Source organism: Cervus canadensis, chromosome 8, assembly GCF_019320065.1.
Source record: "Cervus canadensis isolate Bull #8, Minnesota chromosome 8, ASM1932006v1, whole genome shotgun sequence".
Lineage (NCBI taxonomy): Eukaryota > Metazoa > Chordata > Mammalia > Artiodactyla > Cervidae > Cervus > Cervus canadensis.
Genome location: NC_057393.1, coordinates 65,204,965 through 65,229,409, shown reverse-complemented (window position 1 = coordinate 65,229,409; position 24,445 = coordinate 65,204,965). Strand labels below are relative to the sequence as shown.

Below are 24,445 nucleotides of genomic sequence, written 5' to 3'. Positions count from 1 at the left end.
ATATAAAAAGCAAGAGAATTCCAGAAAAATATCTATTTCTGCTTCATTGACTACACTAAAGCCTTTGACTGTGTGGATCACAACAAACTGTGGAAAATTCTTAAAGACATGGGAATACCAGACCATTACCTGCCTCCTGAGAAATCTGTATGCAGGTCATGAAGCAATAGTTAGAACCACACACGGAACAACGGACTGGTTCAAAATTGGAAAAGGAGTATGTCTTGCCTGTATATTGTCACCCTGCTTATTTAACTTCTATGCACAATACGTCATGTGAAATGCTGGACCAGATGAAGCACAAGCTGGAATCAAGATTGCCAGGAGAAATATCAGTAACCTCACATATGCAGATGACACCACCCTTACTGCAGAAAGTGAAGAGGAGCTAAAGAGCCTCTTGATGAAGGTGAAAAAGGAGAGTGAAAAAGCTGACTTAAGACTCAACATTCAAAAAACTAAGATCATGGCATCTGGTCCCATCACTTCATGGCAAACAGATGGGGAAACAATGGAAACAGTGATGGACTTTATTTTCTTGGACTCCAAAATCACTGTGGATGGTGACTGCAGCCATGAAATTAAAAGACACTTGCTCCTTGGAAGAAAAGCTATGACAAACCTAGACAGCATATTAAAAAGAAGAGACATAGTTTTGCTGACAAAGGTCTGTATAGTCAAGCTATGGTTTTTCCAGTAGGCATGTATGGATGTGAGTGTCAGATCATAAAGAAGGCTGAGTGCCGAATAATTGATGCTTTTGGACTGTGGTGTTGAAGACTCTTGAGAGTCTCTTGGACTGCAAGGAGATCAAACCAGTCTATCCGAAGGGAAATTAACCCTGAGTATTCATTGGAAGGACTGATACTGAGGCTGAAGCTCCAATACTCTGGCCACCTGATGTGAAGAGCCAATTCATGGAAAAGACCCTGATGCTAGAAAATATTGAAGGCAGGAGGAGAAAAGGACAGCAGAGTACAAGATGGTTGGATGACATCACCGACCTGATGGACATGAATTTGAGCAAGCTCTGGGAGACAGAGGACAGAGAAGCCTGGTGTGCTGCAGTCCATTGGTTTGAAGAGTCAGACAGGACTGAGCAACTGAATAACAACAACAACTCAACCATCAGGTCTCATATTTTTTTAATTAAAAAAAATTCTCGGCAAGTCTGTCTTGAAATTCCAATCTGGATTAGATAGCCTTCTGCTTTTCTAAGTGCGCTCACACAGCTTACACTTAAACTTACTGCTTTTTTTTTCTTCTCACTTTGAATTTCCTTCTGTAAACTCCTTGAAGACTGCTCAATGCCCGGCCACATGACTCTTACCCTCTCACTTGCTGGTAAAAATTCCCATTCTGGAGCGACAGAGAACAATACACGGCTGCTTCCCTTCCCTCAGGAGTATCATCATATCCACTACATCTTTTTTTTTATGGTTATGGTCCATCACTGGCTGTTCATCCAGCTCCAGCCCATGCCACCCAGGTCCCTGCGAGGCCTATGCTCCAGAGCAGGACTGGGGCCAGGCTGGACTCCAGCCAATTCCCCTACCCTGCTCCAGCTCACTGACTCCCTTGCGCTGAGCCTTCTTGACAGCAGGTGGCACCCAAAGCCTGAAAGCTGAACTACTCTGTTCCCCGTTGTTTTTCTGAGCTGCTTATTGGGACACATTACCTGGCTTGGGCTGTGCTTGGGCTTGGAGAGGATGCTCTGGCCTGTAGACCTGGCTCCTGGCTCCCATGCTGCTGTCCTTTCCTCCTGATCTAGTAGCGATCATTGCTTGGACTTCCCCTTTGCCTCATAGTCTGATTCGGTGTGTACATTCCAATCAGACCTAAACCTAGGTAGGGCACTAAATGCTAATAAAATGATGATTTTTGAATATTATGTATGTTCTTATGCTCTTTCCTTACTGTCTCCACATTCTCCCTGCTTCCTCTTAGATCATCTAGGAAACCCATCTGAGCCCATAAAGGAAGCCCAGCAGCTTCTTTTCCTGTCCAAAGCCTAAGGGCTAGAAGTGCAGAGTTATTATTTTTTCTTTTTACTTTTAAATATTAAAACAAGTTTTTTTTTGGGGGGGCTGTGATAGGTCTTTGTTGCTTTGTGAAGGATTACCTCTAGCTGCAAGTGGGGGCTACTCTTCGTTGTGGTGCAAGGGCTTCTCACTGCAGTGGCTTCTCTTATTGCAGAGCACAGGCTCTAGGCGCAGGTGCTTCAGCAGTTGAAGCTCACAGTTTCAATAGTTGCGGCTCGTGGGCCCTAGAGCACTGGCTCAGTAATTGTGGTGCTCGGGCTTAGCTGCTCTTCAGCATATGGAATCGTCCTGGACCAGGGACCGAACCCATATCTCCTGCACTGGCAGGTGGATTCTTACCCACTATACCATCAGGGAAATCTTTTTTTTTTTTTTTAAGGAGTATAGAACAAAAAGTAGACTTTTGTGTGTATGTGTGTTTAGGAGTGTCACTGACCTGGAGAAGGAAATGGCAACCCACTCCAGTATTCTTGCCTAGAGAATCCTAGGGACAGAGGAGCCTGGTGGGCTGCCATCTATGGGGTCACATGGAGTCAGACAAGACTGAAACGACTTAGCAGCAGCAGCAGCTGACCTGGGTCCCTAGCTTCTTTAACAGAAATTTATAAGAGGCCAGATAAGGAATTCGGGCGAGGCTTTATTGGGACTTACACTAGCACAAAAGGGCAAGAACAAGTAATAGGTGCCCTTGCCCGCTCTCCCATGGAGGGCAGGCTGGTTCCTTCAATGGGGTGAGAGTAGGAGCGGATTCATAGCTGGGGCTGGAGGGCGGGTTCGGTGTTCTGCCCATTCCCTTGAAGGCGCTGTGTGCAGGACCACGCACAGTACTCTGCTTTTGCTCCTGGCACCTAAGTGGCAGTTGGTCTGTAGCTTTTTATCTTATTGTTTATAACTGCACGGATTGAGGCAGGCATGCTGTTATTTTTAATTCCTTGTAGTTTCTCTGCACTCTGTTGCTCAAGGAGACGTTTGTCTAGCTGCAAGTGCAAGCACTCTGGGAAAGGGTCCCAGATTCCAGTCTACCTCAGGAGGAATTTACTGAGGCACTGCTAGTATCACCTCTACGTTGTCTGAGAAATATTTTAAAATTAGCTTTTGGTGGTGGACAGTTCCTTTGATCACGTCACTGCTTCGGGTCTGAACTTGGTGGGTGACAATCTCACAAAAATTACATCAAATTACAGCAGTGTTTTTATAGGTGGGCAAGTGATCCTTGGGAGGTAATGGAGGGGGCTACTAATCCTGTCTGGAAGAGGGTCAACAAAGGGACAGTTTGATGTGACTCTTGATGGCAGAGGGGAAGTTTATCCTATCTAGGTAGAAAAACAATGGGAATAAAAGGAGAACCACGAATCAGCCTTCTGTATTTCCAACTCTGCCTGTTAAAATCCTCTCAGCCTACTCATAGGCGTCTTTGGTCAAAGCCTTCCTTGGGGCATCTGGTCTCTTCTGGGTGACTAAACTTGTACCTCTCACCTGCACATTTGCCCTGTTGTGCCAGAGTGTGGCTATCCCATCTTCTTGAGCATCTGTACCTCCTCTGCTTCCTCAGGCTCTCCTAGGAGCTAATGGGAGTTCAGCTGGAATTCCATGTGCTCTTGACACCGGGTGTCAAGATGTTGTGGGTGAGATCCTTACTCTGTCCTTCTGTGCTCTGGTGTTCAGCTTCGGTGAACGCAGGCCAGTTGGCAGGTCTCTCTGTGAGGGAATGAATGCCCCACAGAGGCTGTGAATGGGACTCTTCTTTCAGCCTGGAGAGAAAAGGACTGGGAAAGAGAGTGATCTGGGAACCATGGGACAAATATAAGAAAAAGCTCACATTTTGCTGATCCTCAGCCCTGGGACAATGAGCAAGACACAGGCTACACTTGGGTACCAAGAATACGTACCCCAAGAAAGCACAGACTGGAAGATACTGGCAAACTCCTTTGAGAGATAATCTAATCTGCTCCCAGAAAAGATCTTATGACTAGAGTTATTAAACCGCTCTGGAGAAAATGCTGGGGTTGGCACTGTCCACATCTCTGCTCTTCTCTTGCTGATAAACACTCCCTACCAGCTTCTAGGATTCCAGGGAAGCACTGGGCTTTTGGTATTGTGGTTCTATTACATTGGCAGTGAGACCCTATCCTGCCAGGGAGCATTACATGGAGGTTCTGGAGTTTGGAGGTACTCCGGAGAAGAGCTGAGGGAGAGGTTTCTAGACATGGAGGAAACCTCTAAGCCCATTAAGCTCAACCCTATCTGTCATTTTGTAGTTGAGAAAACAGATGGGAAATTGGTTGCTTGCTTAAGGTCACGCTGAGTTAGAGGCAGAGCTAAATCCATAGAAAACACTGGTTGCTATGGATTTTTTTTTTTGGCCATGCTGCAAGGCTTGTGGAATTTTGCTAACAGTTCCCTGACCACGGATTGAACTGGGGCCCTCAGCATGGGAATGTGGAGTCCTAACCCTTGAACCACCAGGGAATTCCCAGTTGCTATAGTTCTTAACACTGACATCTGCCGTACCAGATAATGTCTCATATCCCCCACCACCCCTATCTTAGTTCCTTATCGTGGGGCATGAGTGATTATGGACCACCTAAAGTGGTCCAGGATGAAATGCTATCCAAACCACGTTGAAAAATGCCACCACTAACCTCCAGATCCCCTCACTTTTTGTTTATGCCTGAAGTGTCCTCTCAATAGGAAGAACCAGATTCCAGTGGAAAGAAAATAGGTCTGTTGCTAGCAGGATCTCAAAGCCAGTGGAGAAGTGACATGGAAAGGGCCCTGGAGGATCCTAAAATAAAGGACACAGGAGCCTTTGTCAGGGGGAGGGGGCGTTGTTTATTGCAAACTGTTATAATTAAAGTGGTATTTTACAAGTGTTTAAGACAGAGGGCAGACAGGTCTGAGCTCTCGGCTCCGGAGGCACACACCTGGAGGGGAAATGGCACTCGCACGGAACGTGAGCTCAACTGCTGTTCACTTCATAAGCACAGTCGTGCTGCGGTCTCCTTAGGGAGCCTGAGAGGAAAAGAAGGGAGTGGGGACAGCCACGGAGCAGCTGCTTTAAATCCCTAACCTCGCTCCATTCCCACTGTGCACACGGCCTTTCGGAGCAGGCCTCAGAGCCACCCTGGGGACCGACACAAATCCATCCTCGGGCCCAGGCTTCCTGCCAACTCGGGTCTGGGTCATCCTCGTTATCACTCATCACTGATTTCCTTTTTCCGTCAGAGGTTTCCCAAATTTGTAGCTTAAAAACACCAGCAGGAGGAGAAGCAAGGAATGTTCTTGTTAATATAAATCCACAGCAAGATGGCGTGAGAACTGGGTGTTTCCCAGGGTTGGCAGGTGTGTGGACAGCTGCCGGCATTCTTTATCCATAGGTGCTTGAGTGCATAGTAGTGTTGAACATGCAAAGGGTATGCACTTTTAGGACTTGCTCATTTTTGAGAACTTCTAGAGAGAATCACTGGATTAGAATCAGCCTAGCAGAACATGGGGACGGGGGAGACTTGAATCCTAAGATCATTCCCAGGAGGAAGGGAGCACTACTCCCAGAAGTTGCAGCAGGGAGGCTGTGCCAAGGCTCTGCCCAAGGAGCCAGGGTGCCCGGTGTGGAGAGGTGGCTCCTTGTGCCGTTCTGGGTTACTGTTTGGGCAAAGCGAAGTCCCAGGCAGTCTCCTGTGCACATTTCCACATGGCTTGCATGAGGCGGGTGAAGCCCATGTCTTTGGGCTTCTCCAAGCCCCTCATCAGCCGTTGCTTCATGATAGAAACAAATTCCTTATTGCTCAGCTCTCCATTGCCTGGAAGAAGTGGCAAAGACAACAGGTAAGTGAAGGCCTTGGAACAAAGATGAGAAAATTCCACTGTCACATCGGTTCCAAAACCTAGCACTCTCTCACGGCCAAATTAAATTCTCTTGGCTAAAAGTGAACTGATCTGTGCCTTCCTTGATGTTTTCAACTGCAACTCAGAGACAACTCAGTCTAGTGTGACAGAAGCTGAATGAGACTGTATTATATGTCAGGTCCTGTGCTATGCTAGGTGTTGAGAATAAAGAGATAAAAAGGACTTTGTCCCTTGAAATACCATCATGATCGTGGGAGAGACAAGTACATTATTCAAGTATTATGGTAGATGCCACAATGGGGTAAACAGAGGATGCTATGGGGCACAGAGGAAGAATGTCTAATTCAGGATGGGGAGGGTACAATTACAGATCAGTAAAGACTTCCTGGAGGTGACTCTTAGGTTGACTCCCAAAGGATGAACAGGAATTGGCCAAATACAGGGGAGTGAGATGGGGGAGGCACTTCAGTGGTGGTTGTAACACAAGCAAAGGCACCGGCAGGAAGCAGTCCAGCTGCTGGAGAACCACAATGAGTGAGGCATTGCTGGACACACAGAGGTGGGTAGGGCCAGGACACCAACGAGGCAGGCAGGGAGACAGGTCCCTAAGGAGCCTGAATTCTCCTTAAGGGTTTGTACTTTATCTTCAGGGCAGAAAAGGACTGGAAGAAGGGAGGAAGATGCAGTTAGATTTTCATTTTGGATGGATTTCTCCGGCTGGATGATGATGGTGATGGCCTGGAGAGTGGCACAGATGGAATATGGGAGCCGTTTGGAAGCTGTTGTGACAGTCTAGGCTGGTACACTGGAGCTCTCTGCAAGGCTCCATCAGAAACAGTGTCTACGTCAAGGGCAGTAAAGCTTGGTTTTCCTGCCAGACTCCAGAGGGCCCCACTTACCATCACAGTCAAAGAGCGCAAACACCACATCACACACGTGATCTGAGAGTTCCACTTTAGCCACTGTCCTGGCTACCTGCTGCATGGTCACTGAAAGATGAAAGATGTTAAGTTAGCCCAGCAGAGGGACTTTTGCTTTCTCTGAATGGAAGGATAAAAATATTCCATCATAGTAAAAAAATTTTCAGATGTATTTGTGATAATTCAGTCTTTAATCCATAACCACCTTTCCTTTTCACTTCGGGTTCCATTTTTTTTCTATTGCTGCCACACTTTAGGAAGTATATATAATTAAGTAAGAATGCATGATAATAATTCAAAGGGAAAGTAGATGAGAGGTTACCAACAGCTGGGAAGTTAGTGGTTAATGGGTATAAATTTCCCATTTGGGGAGATGGAGAATTTTTGGAATAGTAGTGATGGCTGTACAACATTGTGAATGTAATGAATGCCACTGACATACTTAAAAAAATGGTTTAAATGGCAACTTTTGTTATATATATTTTACCATAATAAAAATTTTAAAAGTTAAAATCCACATAGTATTTAAGGATGGAATTCTAAGTCTCAAGCATATAGTGGTAGCTTCCCTAATAACTTATTACTAGAAGAGTGCCTTGCAGAAAAGTAAAGAATATCTGATATTACTATAGTCTCCATCCTGGCATTTCCCTCCCACTGGAAAGAAGACAGTAACAAAAAGTCAAGGAAATAATGAGGCTGCCAAAGGATGGGGAGATGAGAAACAAGGCGGCTAGTTTGACTGCACTGAGGCTGCAGCACCAGATGAACGGCGGAAATGCGCAGCTGAGCTCCCGCCCCTCCTCCTGACAGGTTTTCCATCACCCACTTTGTTTTTTCCAACTGTGCCCCTTGAGAAGCAGTGGCCCCCATCTCGCTAGATCAGAATACAGTCTTTTTTTTTTTCTTTTTCCAGAATTCATGAGAAAATCTCTTCTCTCCTGCCATTTTCTCTTTCTCTGACATTTACTTGTTAAACACTAGCAATCATGTGAAAATTGGGTTCTCACGAAAAACAAGCCAGGAAGGAAATTAGGCAATTTCCCCTGCCTTCTCTGCTATTTATCCTCAAGCCTGATCTTGCTACATTGAGAAATTATGTATTGCTTATAGACACACTCTTTTTTTTTTTTTTTTATAGACACACTCTTAAGTGAGATAAAACACAGAGGAGAGGAAAAGACGAATTCTATTCATGAATCAACTAGCAACGAAGTGTTTGTGTCTATAAACCTCAGATTCGTGTGTGCTCGGTCGCTAAGTCCTGTCTGATTCTTTGTGACCCCAGGGATTGTAGCCTGCCAGGCTCCTCTGTCCACTGCTGCTTCCAGAAGCAATGCAAACTTTTTAAAGTCAGTGTGTTTTCTCTGCTTATTTCATTCCTATAATTTCAGTTCTTTCTTGTCTTTTTTTTTCTGCATTTGATCTCTCATTTCACCTCTACAGCCGCCATACATTCTCCACAGTGCTCTCAAGGACAGCTGATACAAATGCCAGAACAAGGCAGAGGAGCAAGGTGACGCAGGAGGAAAACTGCTTGCAGTCATAAGACCTGAGCTCCAGTCCTGGCTCCACCAACTTGCTGGTGTGACCCTGATGGAGTTATGTGATCTCTTTGGATACAATTTCTCATATCCAAAAGAGGAGATGCCACAAGATAACTGCTAAGGTGGCTTAGTAGTGCAAAGAGTGGTTCACTGGCGTTTTCCAGAATCTGAGGCTGAGAGACAGGAGTGGAGGTACACAGAAATAGCTGAGGATCCTGTGTGCTGGCGGACAGAAGAAAGGTATAAAGGCCACAAGCTGGGCTGTGCCTCAGCGTCCACAGTCTCTGGCTGGAGGGGACTAGGCTGCTCACAGGGCACGAAGAGCCAGAATCCTCCTTTTGCGGCTTTAGGTTACCGCTCACATTGCACTTCCTCCCAGGACGTGAGTTAGCATGAAAGAGGAATCAACATCCCTTGGAACTATTAAGACTTAAGCAGACTATCTACTGTGTGGATGTTCATGAGATGTAGTTAAGTGATGCCAGGGGAGATGGGGCCTCTATCAGACTGTGGAAGTTTTAGGGTTTAGAAACTTCTCCTGGTAGGTCTAGACACTTTATTCTCTCAGTTGGCTCAGGAAGAACCAATTCCTGCTAACTAAATGACCTGGGGAAGGAAGAGAAAGCAGAAGGCCAATTTACAAGGAAAACACTAACTGTTAGGAGAACTAAAGGGATAACAGCTGGTCATTATACTTCTCAGCAGGAAAATCTACTAAGGAAACTCAGTTCACCTCAGAAGATTGCTCAGTGAAAAGAGAATAAGATCAGAAGACCCTGGGTGCTCTCAAATTGTGGTCATTTACCAAACTACCCTACGCAGCCACAGAAATGTGTCCTGAGACGTGGTTCAAAACCTGTTCTATATTAGATAAATACGGACACTTGATGTTAACCATTCCTTTCTCTGCCAATGTTTGTTAACCATGCCCTTTTCACACCAATACCACACCTGTTTTAACTGATAACTACACCTCTTTTTCTCTCAGTTCCATTCTCTCAGGGCAGAGTGCCCATCATCAATTCTTCTTGATGGTCCCAGTGCCCATCCTATTCCCTATGAAGATGGACCTTCTCCTCAAAATAAACCATTAAATAAATAATATTCAATGTCAGTGAGAGCTCTTGGCTTTTTGAGGTGAAAAGCTCATTAAAGTGGTATTAAGTGGTTGCAGAACAGGGACTTCTGGAATTCCACTGGCGAGAATGTCTCATTACAAAGGTGATCTCTTGACAGAAGAGTTACAGAATATGTTTCATCTCACATGGAGAGGGCGCTGATGCCATCTGTACCACAGGAAGAAAACCAGGGCTGCTGACGTATTCAAACCACTGGGATGTTACCAGCCAGCAAAGAGCCTGGCTGGGGTGCCTTTCACAGTCTGACATCCTCAGACAGGCCCCCAGGGTGTGCATCAGAGTAGTGAAGGAAACAAACATTCAACTAGCTGGTGAGCTCCAGCCAAGAGCACTGGGGACAAGTAGGATGACAGATTACAAGCCAAGTGCTTGGCAGCTGGTCCTGAGAGCTGGCTCGTTCAGATTTGCTTCCACATCTCTGAACCACAAAGTCATAATTAAATCACAGCAAGAACAATCCCCCACCACTTCTGCCCCAGGTCTCAGCTTCTCCATGCAGACCAGTTGTTGGTACTGGAATGTAGGCCTCGCCTATTTAATGATGCTAACTGATGCATGGTTGGGATTCTAATCTGAAAGATGTCCCTATGGAGCATGAAATGCCCCTGGAGAAGGCCTAGGTTTCCAAGGCCTACCTATTCCTTTGGTACAAATCTGCTCTAGCTGCCTGAACAATAGATGGGCATGAGACTGGGTGATTTCTACTAGATTGGGATGGGGAGGAATTTGCAGAAGCAGGCTCATTGGCACTCAAAAATGTGTTAACCATCTGGCTCTTTGAAAAGTCCAAGCAGAATCTGAGATGTGCCAGGTCCCCAGTTTACTCTCTGGCATAGTCCATGACTGGACAATTCAGCAGCACAAAGAAATACATACTGAGTTTGTGTGACTATAATGTCAGAAGCTATATTACATAAAACTATCTATTCACAACAGTACTCGAACAGAGGAAAGGAGAGTTCTGGAGGGATAAGAGCCCAAATATCCACTTGGAATCAGAGAATCTTAGAACTGGAAGAGGAAAGATAAAATGCAAAGAATTTGAATAACTTGCTCAGGGCCACAAAGCTAGTTGGTAGTAGGGCTGTATATAGAATCTAGGTCTCCTGACTTTCAGCCCATGCTCTTTTTCCTACACACACTGGGCTCACTCCATCCCTTATATGGACAGTGGATCTCCCCATGAATCTGTCACTCTATTTTTTTTGGGGGGGGGCATGCCTTGCAACTTGTGGATCTTAGTTCCCTGACTAGCAACTGAATCTGTGTCCTTGGCAGTGAAAGTGTGGAGTCTTAACCACGGGACCACCAGGAAATTCCCAGGAGTCTCTCATTATAAGAGAAAGAACTCAGGTGGAAGAAAAGCCAAAATATGAATTACTCCTCACTAGTGGGCAGGGATGAATAACTGAATAATAACTAGGGGTTGTGAGAAGCCAGCACTGTAGTCTGACAACAGATCTGATGTCCTATATGATGGAAGACATCAGTATTCCCTTAGAACGTATACTGACTATTTTAGGGACAACTTTAAAGGTTTACTAAAATGCAATCCAATGAAAAGCATATGAAATAAAGGTGGCCCTGGGAGTTCTGCCTGTGAGGAATAAATTGAGCTATGCACAGTGTGACCCAATTAGGGGCTGCCTGTCTCTTCCTAATGCAAAGGTGTTTGGAAAGGTGATACACCAAGTTGGGTTGAGAGTCTCTAGCTGTGTGGCTATATGATGATTCTTGTCTTCCTGGACTGTAGTGAAGAAAATCAAAAGCTGGCTTGTGACAGCCAAGGTTAAGTGAGGGAGACATTTCTGCTTCAGCTCTGAAAAGGCTTATGATGTACAGGTCTTATTTTCTTAAGTCCCATCCCTAGATGGCTTCGGGGAAGGTGGGGACAGGGGGAAGGATTTTCCTTTAAAGAGCACTTGTCCTTTCTTTTGCATCTTCTTCCAGGATACTTTGGCTAATACAACACACACATTTCAACCTGACTGAAGGGGGTGGGGGTGGGAAGGAAAGGACAACATTTAGGATAACAAGCAATTTCAGGAGCCAAGAGTAACGCAGTACACTAATAATGAAAACTGTAACACTGGGCTACGTACAGTGCTTCTGTGCCACAGGCAGGCTGACCACCGCTGTGTGCTCAGGCCGTCCACCTCTCAGAGGTGATGGTGGTGATCCTCTTAAATACTAGTATATGCCAGGAAAAAACTGTGGTCAGGCTTTCTGAACCTCAGAGCATCATTCAGATGACTGTTTCAATGGGCTTACCTGCTTAATCTAGTAAAACTGGTAGACAGTAAGGTTTATTGCCATTGTCCAGTATTGTATCTGGTGTCATTAAAAATGCTCATCACATTGTCCACAAGAGGCAAGCATTTCTGCCAGCACCATTAGGCAGTGATTTCAGGTGCCACATTCAGAAGGCAATCACAGTTCAGTAGGGGAAACCATACATATCATTAAGATTATGAAACATACAGGAGAATTATCAGACATATTAACAGACACACATGGGTTACAGTGGGATAGTTTGTATTTGGTTAGAGGTACATTTTGGATCCTCATTCTAAAGGATTAGAGACAGATTACTCCAGATAAGGCATGTAAGGTAGTAAGTAGTAGGTGGCGGAGGAATCAGTTTGAGTAAGTACTGGAAGCAGGAAAGGAGGCTAATGCCTGCCTAGACAGCTTGAACAGAGGTGCAGGTGGGGATGAGAGCATTAGAATAGATTTGCCATCAGGACAGACTGGCAAGGGGCCAGTCAAGTCTCCTTGCAGGAAAACCTTTATCACACAGCCAGGTCTTATCTCGAGACCAATTTACCATTTTACCAAAATTTACCATATTGGCTTTTCCCTCTTTGACTCTTTTAAATTTTCATTACTTTTTATTTTAAAAAGTTGTTTTTCATTAAGTAATACATTTAGCTGTTTGAAATTCAAATGGTACAAAAGGGCTGAAGTCTCCCTCTCAAAGTTATTTCCCATCCCCCTCCAGATGTTGTCCAGAGGCAATGAACATCTCGTTTCCCTAGAAATATTTTATAGATATAAAATCAAATATTTATTCTTCACTTCTTCCCACAAAATGATTTAAATATTTGGTTTTGCTTGACTCATTTAACAACATACCTAAGAAATAATTCCATTCCAATACATAAACAATTCCTTTTTGACAGCTGCACAGCACTCCACCAAGAGCATGTGTCATTATTCAGATAACCACTTCTTTATATTATTCTAACCTCAATCTTGGAAGTGTCTTTTATGCTTGCTTTGCAAAATTACTTCCTTGGTGGGCTTTAGTTGTCAGCCTCAAGAGAGTCTGAATCTCTGATAACTAAAGTTGAAAGCAACTGAGATATTTAAGTTCAGCTTGCTGAAATGATGCAAAGGGCTAAATACTCTTCATCTTAACAAGTGTCTTATCAAAACTTCAGACTTCTCTAAGGGCAGTAGCCCCTGAAGCCCCTGCAAAGCAGCGCTTGCATTAAATTCTAACCTCTATACTTCCCCAGTTGGTATAATTTCTTTCTGATCCTTTTCATAGCAGGATATAATGTTGGCTGATGTTGTTCTTGTCTCTTTAAGTGGATGTTTTGGTGGTTTATCTTACCCTCTTTCCTCTCTCCTTCAATGGTAATCATGAGTCCCTAAAGCAGCTTTCTTTCTCCTTGGGGCACTTATAAATAATTTCACTAAATTACAACATATTCAAAGTAACAGAGTTAAGCCAGAATCAATCTTTAGAACTGCTAAGTGACTTTAAATTTGGGGGAAATAAATTAGTTCTCTGCAGAGAGAGAAAGTGCCTCATAAAGCAAACATTTCTTTCAGAATTTGAGCTTCTGTGCCTACAGTATGAATACTTTTGTTTTAAAAATTGATGGCTTTGTCTGAAATGAATGGAATCCTGGCAAGCACTCCCCTTCACACATAAATGTTCTTACAAAATGAAATAATGATCTGAAGCGCAGGAGCCCACCTCCCACAAACTTTAAAAGAATTTATAGGGACTTTCCTAGAGGTCCAGTGGTTAAGACTGTGCATCCACTGCAGGGGGCTCGGGTTCAATCCTTGGTCAGGGAACTAAGATCCTGCATGCTTGGCAGCATGGCCAATAAATAATAAATAATAAACATACAAGAATTTACAAAATAGGAGCTTTTTTCCCATAATCTCTTCTCCACACATCTTTATGACATTCCCATTTCCTACCTTCATGCTACGGCTGTCTGGGGATGCTCTCCTGTACATTCTTGCTGTAAACTTTCCCCCATTTTTGTCTTCTCATAAAAGCACTGAGTCACCTATAGAATTCTCTAGATCCTTCTAGTGGGAGTGAGTGCTGTGTACTTAACAGAACAGTGGTATGGAACTGAATGAACTGGAATCTCTGGTCTCAGTTTTGTACCACACTAGCTGTGATTTGAGCAAGCCATTTTCCTTCAAGTGTAATTGAAGAAGTTAAAAACAAGGAAGTGAGGGTTTAAGTAAAATGATTTCTAAGCTCCCTTTTAGCCCTAAAAATTCATGACTGACATGTTAACATCCTTTTAGATAACATGGCTTAGATCAATTAAAATGTTCATATCTTCAGAAGTCCTCAAATAATTTAACTGGTAGTTTCTGAAATTACAGCCAGTATGGTGGGTAGAATTTTGAGATGGTGCTCAAGTTCCCCACACCCTGTAAAATCTCCTCTCCTTGAATGTAGGCAAGACCTGTGAATATGACGTGATACCACTCTGGTGATTAGGTTACTTTATATGGATAAGGTAATGGGATAGTCATTCTCATGATTACAATTATATAAGAATCCATCACGCACACTGAGGAAAGAGATTCTCCTGCTGGCTTTGAAGAAGTGAGCTGCCATACTCTAAGAGGGCCACATGGCAAGGAACTGCAGAGAGTAACAGCCAGTATGAAAAAGGAACCTCAGTCTTACAACCAAAAGGAGCTGAATTCTGCCAAGAACCCAAATAAGCTTGGAAGAGGACTGTGAACTCCAGCTGAGAAAGCAGCCCTACTGATGCCTTGATTTCTACATTGTTAAAGGCAGAGAACTTTGAGCAGAGAACCCAGTTAGTTACACTGTGCCTGGACTCTGACTTATGAAAAGTAGTATGATAAATAGGTGGTATTTTAAGCTGCAAATTTGTTGTAATTTGTTGTAAGCAAGAAACTATGAAAGGCATTTATGGTTGGGAATGTCCTTTAGAGATTCCTCAAATCATACTTTATATACAGCTATGCTCATTCTAGGTACATTTTATGGAACTGTCACTTTTCTGCAACTATTATACCAAGCTTCATAAATTAGCTCTTATCAAGGCACTAGCCAAGATCTAATTATGTTTTAAATTTCTTAACAAGAAAATAAATTAAAACTGCCACCATTCTTTTGGGAATTCAACAGCCTTGCTCTGATTTCAAATGTATTTGATAATTATAAGTCAGTTCATTTTCACAGATTTGGATACAGCTTTAGGCTACAACATGTCCCTTAAAAACATTACTACATTCAGTAAAAAGCTGATTTAGTTATAGAATTTCAAATCTGGAAGAATGCTTGGCAATATTTAGTATAACATCTAACTTGAGGTCAGAGAAATTGTGACTTGCCCATGTGTCAAGGAAATTAATGACAAGGGAATGTGCCATGCTCCTCTTGTCCTTCCCCTCACCCTAGGCTTTTATTAGAGAATTACACCATCCTTTTCAGGATCTTATCAGGTTAAGAATTAATTAATTCATTTATTCAACATTAATTAAATAACTGCTGTATATAAATAATTATTCTAGGCTCAGAGCAGGACACAAAGATGTGGAAAACATGGTTCTTGTCCTCAAGAACTTACAGTCTAGTAGACAATTACCCTTTGATTGCTACAGATACTAGAGATATCAATAGGGCATAGATAGTCCTAGGAACAGGGCTTCCCTGGTGGCTCAGATGGTAAAGAATCTGCCTGCAATGCAGGAGACCCAGGTTTGATCCCTGGGTCCGGAAGATCCCCTGGAGAAGGGAATGGCTACCCACTCTAGTATTATTGCCTGGAGAATTCTATGGACAGAGGAGTCTGGTGGGTTATAGTCCATGGGGTCACAAAGAGTCAGACATGACTAAGTGACTCACACACACACACACACACACACACAGAGTCCTAGGAATAGAGAAGTTAAATAATGAAAATTGGAGATACTAAGGGAACATTTCATGCAAAGATGGGCACAATAAAGGACAGAAACAGCAAGAACCTAAGAGAAGCAGAAGAGATTAAGAGGAGGTGGCAAGAATATACAAAAGGTATATTCTTCTGTGTATTCTTGACTATACAAAAAAGGTCTGAATGACCCAGATAACCATGATATAGTCACTCACCTAGAGACAGAAATCCTGGAGTGTGAAGTTAAGTGGGCCTGAGGAAGCATTACTATGAACAAACCTAGTGGAGGTGATAGAATTCTAGCTGAGCTATTTAAAATCCTAAAAGATGATGCTGTTAAAGTGCTGTACTCAATATGCCAGCAAATTTGCAAAACTCAGCAGTGGACCCAGGACTGGAAATGTCAGTTTTCATTCCAATCCCAAAGAAAGGCAATGCCAAAGAATGTTTAAACTGTCATACAATTATGCTCATTTCACATGTTAGCAAGGTAATGTTTAAAATCCTACAAGTTAGGTTTCAGCAGTATGTTAAAAGAACATCCAGAAATACAAGCTGGATTTAGAAAAGGCAGAGGAACCAGAGATCAAATTGCCAATATCCGTTGAATCGCAGAAAAAGCAAAGGAATTTCAGTAAAACATCTACTTCTGCTTCATTGACTACGCTAAAGCCTTTGACTGTATGGATTACAACAAACTGGAAAATTCTTAAAGAAATGGGAATACTAGACCACCTTACCTATCTCCTGAGAAACCTGTATGCAGGTCAAGAAGCAACAGGTAGAACTGGACATGAAACAGCAGACTGACTCCAAACTGGAAAAGGAGAATGTCAAGGCTGTATACTTCACCCTGCTTATTTAAGTTCGCAGAGTACATCATACAAAATGCCAGGCTGGATGAATCACAAGCTTGAATCAAGATTGCCAGGAGAAATATCAACAATCTCAGATAGGCAGATGATACTATTCTAATGGCAGAGAGTGAAGAGGAACAAAGAGCCTCTTGATGAGGGTGGAAGAGAAGAGTGAAAAAGCTAGCTTAAAATTCAACATTCAACAAACTAAGATCATGGCATCTGGTCCAATCAGTTCATGGCAAAGAGATGGGGAAAAGGTGAAAACAATGACAGATTTTATTTTCTTGGGCTCCAAAGTTACTGAGAATGGTGACCGCAGCCATTGAAATTAAAAGACTTGCTCCTTGGAAGAAAAGGTGTGACAAACCTAGACATTGGATTAAAAAGCATCACTTTGCCGACAAAGGTGTGCATAGTCAAAGTTATGGTTTTCCCAGTAGTCATGCATGGATGTGAGAGTTGGACCATAACGAAGGCTGATTGCTGAAGAATTGATGCTTGCAAACTGTGCTGCTGGAGAAGACTCGTCAGAGTCCCTTGGACAGCAAGGAGATCAAACCAGTCAATCCTAAAGGAAATCAGTCCTAAATATTCATTGGAAGGATGGATGCTGAAGCTGAAGCTCCAATACTTTGGCCACCTGATGTGAAGAGCTGACTCCCTGGAAAAAACTTCAATGCTGGGAAAGATTGAAGGCAGGAGAAGAAGGGAACAACAGAGGATGAGATAATTGGATGGCATCACTGACTCAATGGACGTAAGTTTCAGCAAACTCTGGGAGATAGTGAAGGACAGGGAAAACTGGTGTGCTGAAGTCAATGGGGTTGCAAAGAGTTGCACATGACAGTGAATAGACAATGAAAAACAATGCCTTCTGAAAGCAATCATCTCAGGAATTTTTAGATGAATGATGAATTTTAGGAGAAACTAAAAGCTCCAATCTTCCTCATTAAAAACAAAGCAACTTACAATTTCTTTTTTCCTTTTTTCTTATTTTTATTTGGCTGCACTGGGTCTTAGTTGCACTATGTGGGATCTAATTCCCTGACCAGGGATCGAACCTAGGCACCCTGCATTGGGAGTGCAGAGTCTTAGCCACTGGACCACCAGAGAAGTCACAACAACTTCTAAATTAATGCAAATCTCAAAAAGTGGCTGAAAAAAGCAGCACATACTACTTTCTAAGAGAACAAACAGTAAGCCATATCAGGTTCTAGGGTGATATTTTAAAAAATAATTTTTTGCCAAATTGCCATATCCGGAGAGGATGTTTCTAATCTATTAGCTCCTTACTGAACTGAAGATAAATACAGAGGAAAGTCAGTACTTTGGGGTTGAAAACAGAACAGGTGGCTGCCTATAATTTCATAATTTCAATCTAGTATAATAATAAAGGATTCAGTTCAGTTCAGTTTAGTTGCTCAGTAGTGTCCAACTCTTTGTGACCCCATGGACTGCAGCACACCAGGCTTTCCTGTACATCAACTCCCAGAGCTTGCTCAAACTCACATCCATCAAGTCGGTGATACCATCCAACCATTTCATCATCTGTCGTCCCCTTCTCCTCCTGCCTTCAATCTTTCCCAGCATTAGGGTCTTTTTAAATGAGTTAGTTCTTCACATCAGGTGGCCAAAGTATTGGAGTTTCAGCTTCAGCATCAGTCCTTCCAATGAATATTTAGGACTGATTTCCTTTAAGATAGACTGGTTGGATCTTGCAGTCCAACGGACTCTCAAGTCTTCACCAACACTACAGTTCAAAAGCATCAGTTCTTTGTCACTCAGATTTCTTTCTAGTCCAACTCTCACATCCATACATGACTACTGGAAAAACCATAGCTTTGACTGGATGGATCTTTGTTGGCAAAGTACTGTCTCTGCTTTTTAATATGCTGTCTAGGTTGGTCATAGCTTTTCTTCCAAGGAGCAAGCATCTTTTAATTTCATGGCTGCACTCACCATCTGCAGTAATTTTGGAGCCCCCTAAAATAAAGTCTGTCACTGTTTCCATTGTTTCCCCATCTATTTGCCATGAAGTGATGGGACCAGATGCCATGATCTTAGTTTTCTGAATGTTGAGCTTTAAGCCAACTTTTTCACCCTCCTCTTTCACTTTTATCAATAGGCTCTTTAGTTCTTCTTCACTTTCTGTCATAAGGGTGGTGTCATCTGTGTATCTGAGGTTATTGATATTTCTCCTGGCAATCTTGATTCCAGCTTGTGCTTCATCCAGCCCAGTATTTCACATGATGTACTCTCGTATAAGTTAAACAAGCAGGGTGACAATATACAGCCTTGGCATATGCCTTTCCCAAATTGGAACCAGTCTATTGTTCCATATCCATTTCTAACTGTTGCTTCTTGACCTGCATACAAATTTCTCAGGAGGCAGGTAAGGTAGTCTGGTATTCCCACCTCTTTAAGAATCTTCCGTAGTCTGTTGTCATCCACACAGTCAAAGGCTTTGGTGTAGTCAATAAAGCAGAAGTAGACGTTTTTCTGGAATTCTCTTGCTTTTTCGATGATCCAACGAATGTTGGCAATTTTATATTTGCTTCCTCTGCCTTTTCTAAATCCAGTTTGAACATATGGAAGTTCATGGTTCATGTACTGTTGAAGCCTGACTTGAAGAATTTTGAGCATTACTTTGTCAGCGTGTGAGATGAGAGCAATTGTGCGGTAATCTGAACATTCTCTGGCATTGTCCTTCTTTGGGATTGTAATGAAAACTGACCTTTTCCAGTCGTGTGACCACTGCTGAGTTTTCCAAATTTGCTGGCATATTGAGTGCAGCATTTTAACAGCATCATCTTTTAGAATTTGAAATAGCTCAGCTGGAATTCCATCACCTCCACTAGCTTTGTTTGTAGTGATGCTTCCTAAGATCCACTTCACTTTGCATTCCAAGATGTCTGGCTCTAGGCGAGTGATCACACCATCATGATTATCTGGGTCATGAAGATCTTTTTTGTAGAGTTCTTCTGTGTATTCTTGCCACCTCTTCTTAATATCTTCAGCTTCTGTTAGGTCCATATTTCTGTCCTTTATTGTTCTCATCTTTGCATGAAATGTTCCCCTGGTATCTCTAATTTTCCTGAAGAGATCTCCAGTCTTTCCCATTCTATTGTTTTCCTCTACGTCTTTGCATTGATCACTGAGGAAGGCTTTCTTATCTCCTGTGCTATTCTTTGGAACTCTGCATTCAAATGGGTATATCTTTCCTTTTCTCCTTTGCCTTTTGCTTCTCTTCTTTTCTCATCTGTTTGTCAGGTCTCCTCAGACAACCATTTTCCCTTTTTGCATTTCTTTTTCTTGGGGATGGTCTTGTTCACTGTCTCCTGTACAATGTCATGAACCTCCGTCCACAGTTCTTCAGGCACTCTTGTCTATCATATCTAATCCCTTGAATCTATTTCTCACTTCCACTGTATAACTGTAAAGCATTTGATTTAGGTCATACCTGAATGGTCCTAGTGGTCTTCCCTACTTTCTTCAATATAGGAGTATCTCATTTGATTCTCTCAGTGGCTTGAGGCAAGGAGTCTATATCACCATTCTACAGATTAGGAAACTGGGGTTTTGAAAGCTTCAGTGATTCATTCAAAGACACAAAGCTAGTGAGTTACAGCGACTCAAAATCAGGTTTGAGTTTAAAACCAGAATTTATGCTTACAAACTTCTTGAATATATTTAATTTTCAATAAATGCTAGATGTTGGAAGTGTCTCTGAAAGTATAATAGAACATTGCCACACCCACAAGTAAAGGTGATAAGGAACACCCGGATCGTTAGAAGTTCAAAAGTCCACATCTGTATATCCTATAATTTGATGTTCAGAAATGACAGCTTAGTAGAGACATATGTATTTTCTGTTCTGTGGGATCCTTCAAAGGGGTACCAACTTTCCTTGCTTCATGACTATATTTAAGTACTTGCAGGCTTTTGTGTGTTGGTTTTTTCACCAAAGAGTAATATGGTCAGAAAAGTGAAGGACACAGATGTGTCTACTAAGATGTTCCTTTGTGGGCATAAGAAGCTAGATTAGACAACTCCAAGAATCTGTGTCACGTAGTGTATGCGCTATAGATGTCAGAGTGTGTCTGAGTTGGAAAACATGGTTCTGAACAGAAGAGACAACTATAGGGGGAAAATGTCCTATTCCATATTTAACAAAAGGGCACTGACTCCAAAACATCAGAGTTTATCAAAAGGACTCTATTCCCACCCAAGAATGGTCAACTCTTAACCAAAGGGAACTGGGAGGAGACAACCTAGTGCCTGTCTTCCTTCCCTAAGCTGCTGAGAAGCAGCGTTCAAAATGGTGAACCTGCATTGTCTCCTCCTGGATTACATTTCAGTACAGGCTTTCAAATCCCAGAAGCGTTTTGGGATATCGAGAGACAACATGATGGTATGGAAAGAATACAGGCTTTGGGATCAGAGAGCCCTGAGGTTGAATTCTGGCTCTACTTATTAGCTGGGTAACCAAGGGTAAGGTGCTTCATTTTATATTTCCTTTTCCATAAAACAGGGGATAATACTACCTTTCAGTAAAAATACTTGGGGTTGCAGAGAGCACCTTGTAGGAGTTATGCCACAGGTTTTACTATTTATTTTCCTGACTTGTCAGGTAATTAGGTAAAGTGTGCATATAGAATGACTATACAGAATTGAGGGCAACTATAGCATAAATTATGATTTTTGATTTAAGTGGGCCTGTGCTGGAGCATGACTACTAAAGGTCATGGGCTGTATTTGTGCCATTGTTTCCTGTATTATAGTTCCAAGTACACAGAAGACACAACTGGACCTACAAGTTTCCCAAATCTCTAATATTCTAAGGTGTTTTATAAAGGGGCTTTTCAGCACCTGGAAACCTTTTATTCTCTTGGCAGAAATACATACAGGCCATAGCTCATTCTAGAGCTCCAATTCAAATAATTTCTAACTTTTCCATCATAGGATGCCATGGGGAAGGAGTCATGTTCAGTTTTCAATTACCTTCTTCAGCAGACTAGGTAAATCATTCAGACAGCCCTTGAGAGGTTATATATCCAATTTTATGCCCAATATGTGTATGAATAAGCAATAGAACCAAATCCTCTTAAGTGCGAAACAAGAGATGACCCATAGTAGAAACATACTATTAGTTCATGTAGAAAGGTTGTTTCTCCAGATGGTCAGATTCACCAAAGACATCTCATTCTTGCCTGACAGTTGTCTTTCTCACATGGGCCATGCGGAACTAAAGAAATAGCCTCAACAAAATTTGCCATTTTCTCTCTGGAGGGATTAGATCACATTGGAATGTAAATCTGCAGTTGCCACCTGCCTAGGTTCTCCAACTGTTCCGAGGAACATTAGCTCTGTAAGTTGTTAAAAGACATTTTAGGGCAAGTCAAGTTTGGGAATTTTATCACTCTCTTGGAGATTAATAATGCACATTAGCATATTAAAAAGTTGGCAGGAGTAGTGCCGCAGGAAGAAATTCTGTATAACTTGGCATTTTCCAAACTTATTTGAACCATGGAACACTTTTTTGGGGTTTTGTTTTAAACGCACAGAACCATTAACATATTGCAGTATATAATGTTCTTCACAATGCTGTTTGGGAAATTCTGTGCTAAATTATGTCTAAAGACAGGTTTGCAAGCTCTAAAATAGCCAAGGAAGAGACAGTGCCAGGGCCTCTAAAAGGTGCCAATTTCTGAAGGTCCTAACCTTTTAGGAAAAAATGAAGACAGCTGAGACTGAGAAAAGCAGGCAGACAAAGGTACTCATATGTCCACCCAAAGGTACTCTTCCCCCACCTCCCATAGAGATCAGAGGCTCTAATTCGCATCTATCACAACTTGAACAACTTGTATCCTCTTCTTTCTCCCCTGATAGATTGTGAGTTTCTTGAGAGCAGAACCCTGTGCCCAGCACAATGCCTATGCTGCTTAGCTGAATGAATGCATGAACTATGCTAAATCTGGTTATATCATCAACCTCATAATGGAAGCAGCAGGCATTTACTCAACATTCACCGCATGATAGGCACAAGGTTAAGTGCTGTATGTAGATAATTTATCCTCAGAACAATCCTGTGAGGTGGATCTAGTTATCCTGATTTTAAAAACACAGAAACTAAATTTAGAAATTGCCCAAAGATACTTGGCTAGTCAGGCTTCCCAGGTGGCTCAGTGGTAAAGAATCCACCTGCCAATGCAGGAGATGCAGGAAATGGGGGTTCGATCCCTGGTTGGGAAGATCCCCTGGAGGAGAAAATGGCAACCCACTCCAGGATTCTTGCCTGGAAAATCCCATGGACAGAGGAGCCTGGAAGGCTACAGTCCATGGGGGTCACAAAAAGTTGTATGTGACTAAGCAGGCACACACACATACACTGAACTAGTCAACGATGGAGCCCAGATTAAAATCCAGGGTTGTGTTGTTAACCATTGTATTTTTCTTCCTCTCTTCTAAGATTTATCTCAGCAGTGAAATCTCATGATCCTGTGGAAGCAGAATTGGTATAGAGCTCAAATCCATGGAAAAATCACCAGTCTGACTATCAGGCTAAGGAAGGTTTAAAAGGGGAGAGTGCAAGGAGAGCCTCTAAAAGATAGGCACATTCGGCAAAGAGAAGGAACTTGGAATGGTAGCCAAGCACATGCTAGTCTCTCCACGTGCAGTGTATGTCAAGTCTAAAACACAGGGCTTACAGAAAACAGTGAATTCATGACATGGATTTGTTCTCTGGGTCTACTGTCAAAAGTGAGGGGTTACTGGCTTGAGATCCTATGTCTTGTTCACATCTATCAAGATAGTCACTCATTCACCTATTAGTTGATCAAATATTTACAGAAGGTCTACTATATCTTAGCTATTGTCCTAGGCACAGGAAATATACCCAGGAACAAGACAGATAAGCATTCTAGTAAATAGGGACAGATAATAAACACACATAAATATACAAGAAAATGCCAGGTAGTGATAAATGCTATGATACAGGCTGATGGAGCTACCTAGGAAGTGATTTATGACACCTCAGTTACAAGGAGCCAAACACACTGAAGTCCCGGGAAAGGGCACTTGAGGTGAAGGAACAGCCACAACAAGGGGTTTCAGGTGGGAAGGAACTTCATGTATCTAGAAAATAAAAGAAGGACATGCAGAGTGGAGTGAGCTGGTAAGAAAGTGATGCTCGTTTTACTCAAGAGTATGTGAGAGCCATGCCACATGCAGCCCTGTAAGCCCAGGCAGAGAGGCTAGAAGTAGAGTGGGCTAGACGGAGATACAAAGTCAGATTGGGGATTTCTGGAAGGACAGACACAGATTCATTGAAAAAATAAATATGCAGATGAGTGAGTAGGGAATCAAGGATAATGCTTACTTTTGTTTTGTTTGTTTACCTCAGGTAAGTGTTTACTGAAAGCCTACTGTCAATGTACAAAACATCACAGATAGTAATCTCTACTCTACTGATTACCCGTATTTGTGAAAATTCAAGCCCATGTCTATAATTTATGGATAGGAATTGATGATAAGAGTGAAATTAGAAGATTTTAGGTTAAAAATTACAAAAGCTATAGTTAATGTAGTTAGTTTTATACAATTTATACTGAGTAGTCAGGGAAGGGCTCTTTGAAGAAGTAGAAGTTAGCCAGGGAAAGAAAGACCATAATTAGGTTTCTTTAAAAAATTCAGTTTTAGGGACTCGCCTGGTGGTCCAGTGGCTAAGACTCTGAGCTCTCAATGCTGAGACCCTGGGTTTGATCCCTGGTTGGGGAACTAGATCCTACATGCCACAACTAAGACCCTGCACAGCCAAATAAATGAAAAAAAAAAATTCAGTTTTAAATAGACAATACAAATATTCCCACAGTAAATTAAATTTATTTTTTGTTTCTACTTTTGCTTTACTTTGTGG

At 42.4% G+C, this 24,445-nt stretch overlaps 1 protein-coding gene and 1 non-coding gene across 6 annotated transcripts in view; both read right to left on the bottom strand.

Annotated features, from left to right (window-relative positions):
- Positions 1 to 4,849: 4,849 nt before the first annotated feature.
- MICU1 (mitochondrial calcium uptake 1) overlaps positions 4,850 to 24,445 on the bottom strand; it is a 221,350-nt gene continuing 201,754 nt past the window's right edge. For all 5 annotated transcript variants that reach the window (XM_043476629.1, XM_043476631.1, XM_043476632.1 and 2 more), the window contains 2 exons: positions 6,788 to 6,877; positions 4,850 to 5,842 (listed from right to left, as the gene is read on the bottom strand). In XM_043476629.1, coding sequence (XP_043332564.1) covers positions 5,682 to 5,842; positions 6,788 to 6,877 — 251 coding nt within the window. In that variant the 3' untranslated portion in view covers positions 4,850 to 5,681. The remainder of the gene's footprint in view (positions 5,843 to 6,787; positions 6,878 to 24,445) is intronic.
- TRNAG-CCC lies at positions 17,571 to 17,643 on the bottom strand. Its single transcript has one exon. It is a non-coding gene; the product is annotated as a tRNA-Gly (tRNA).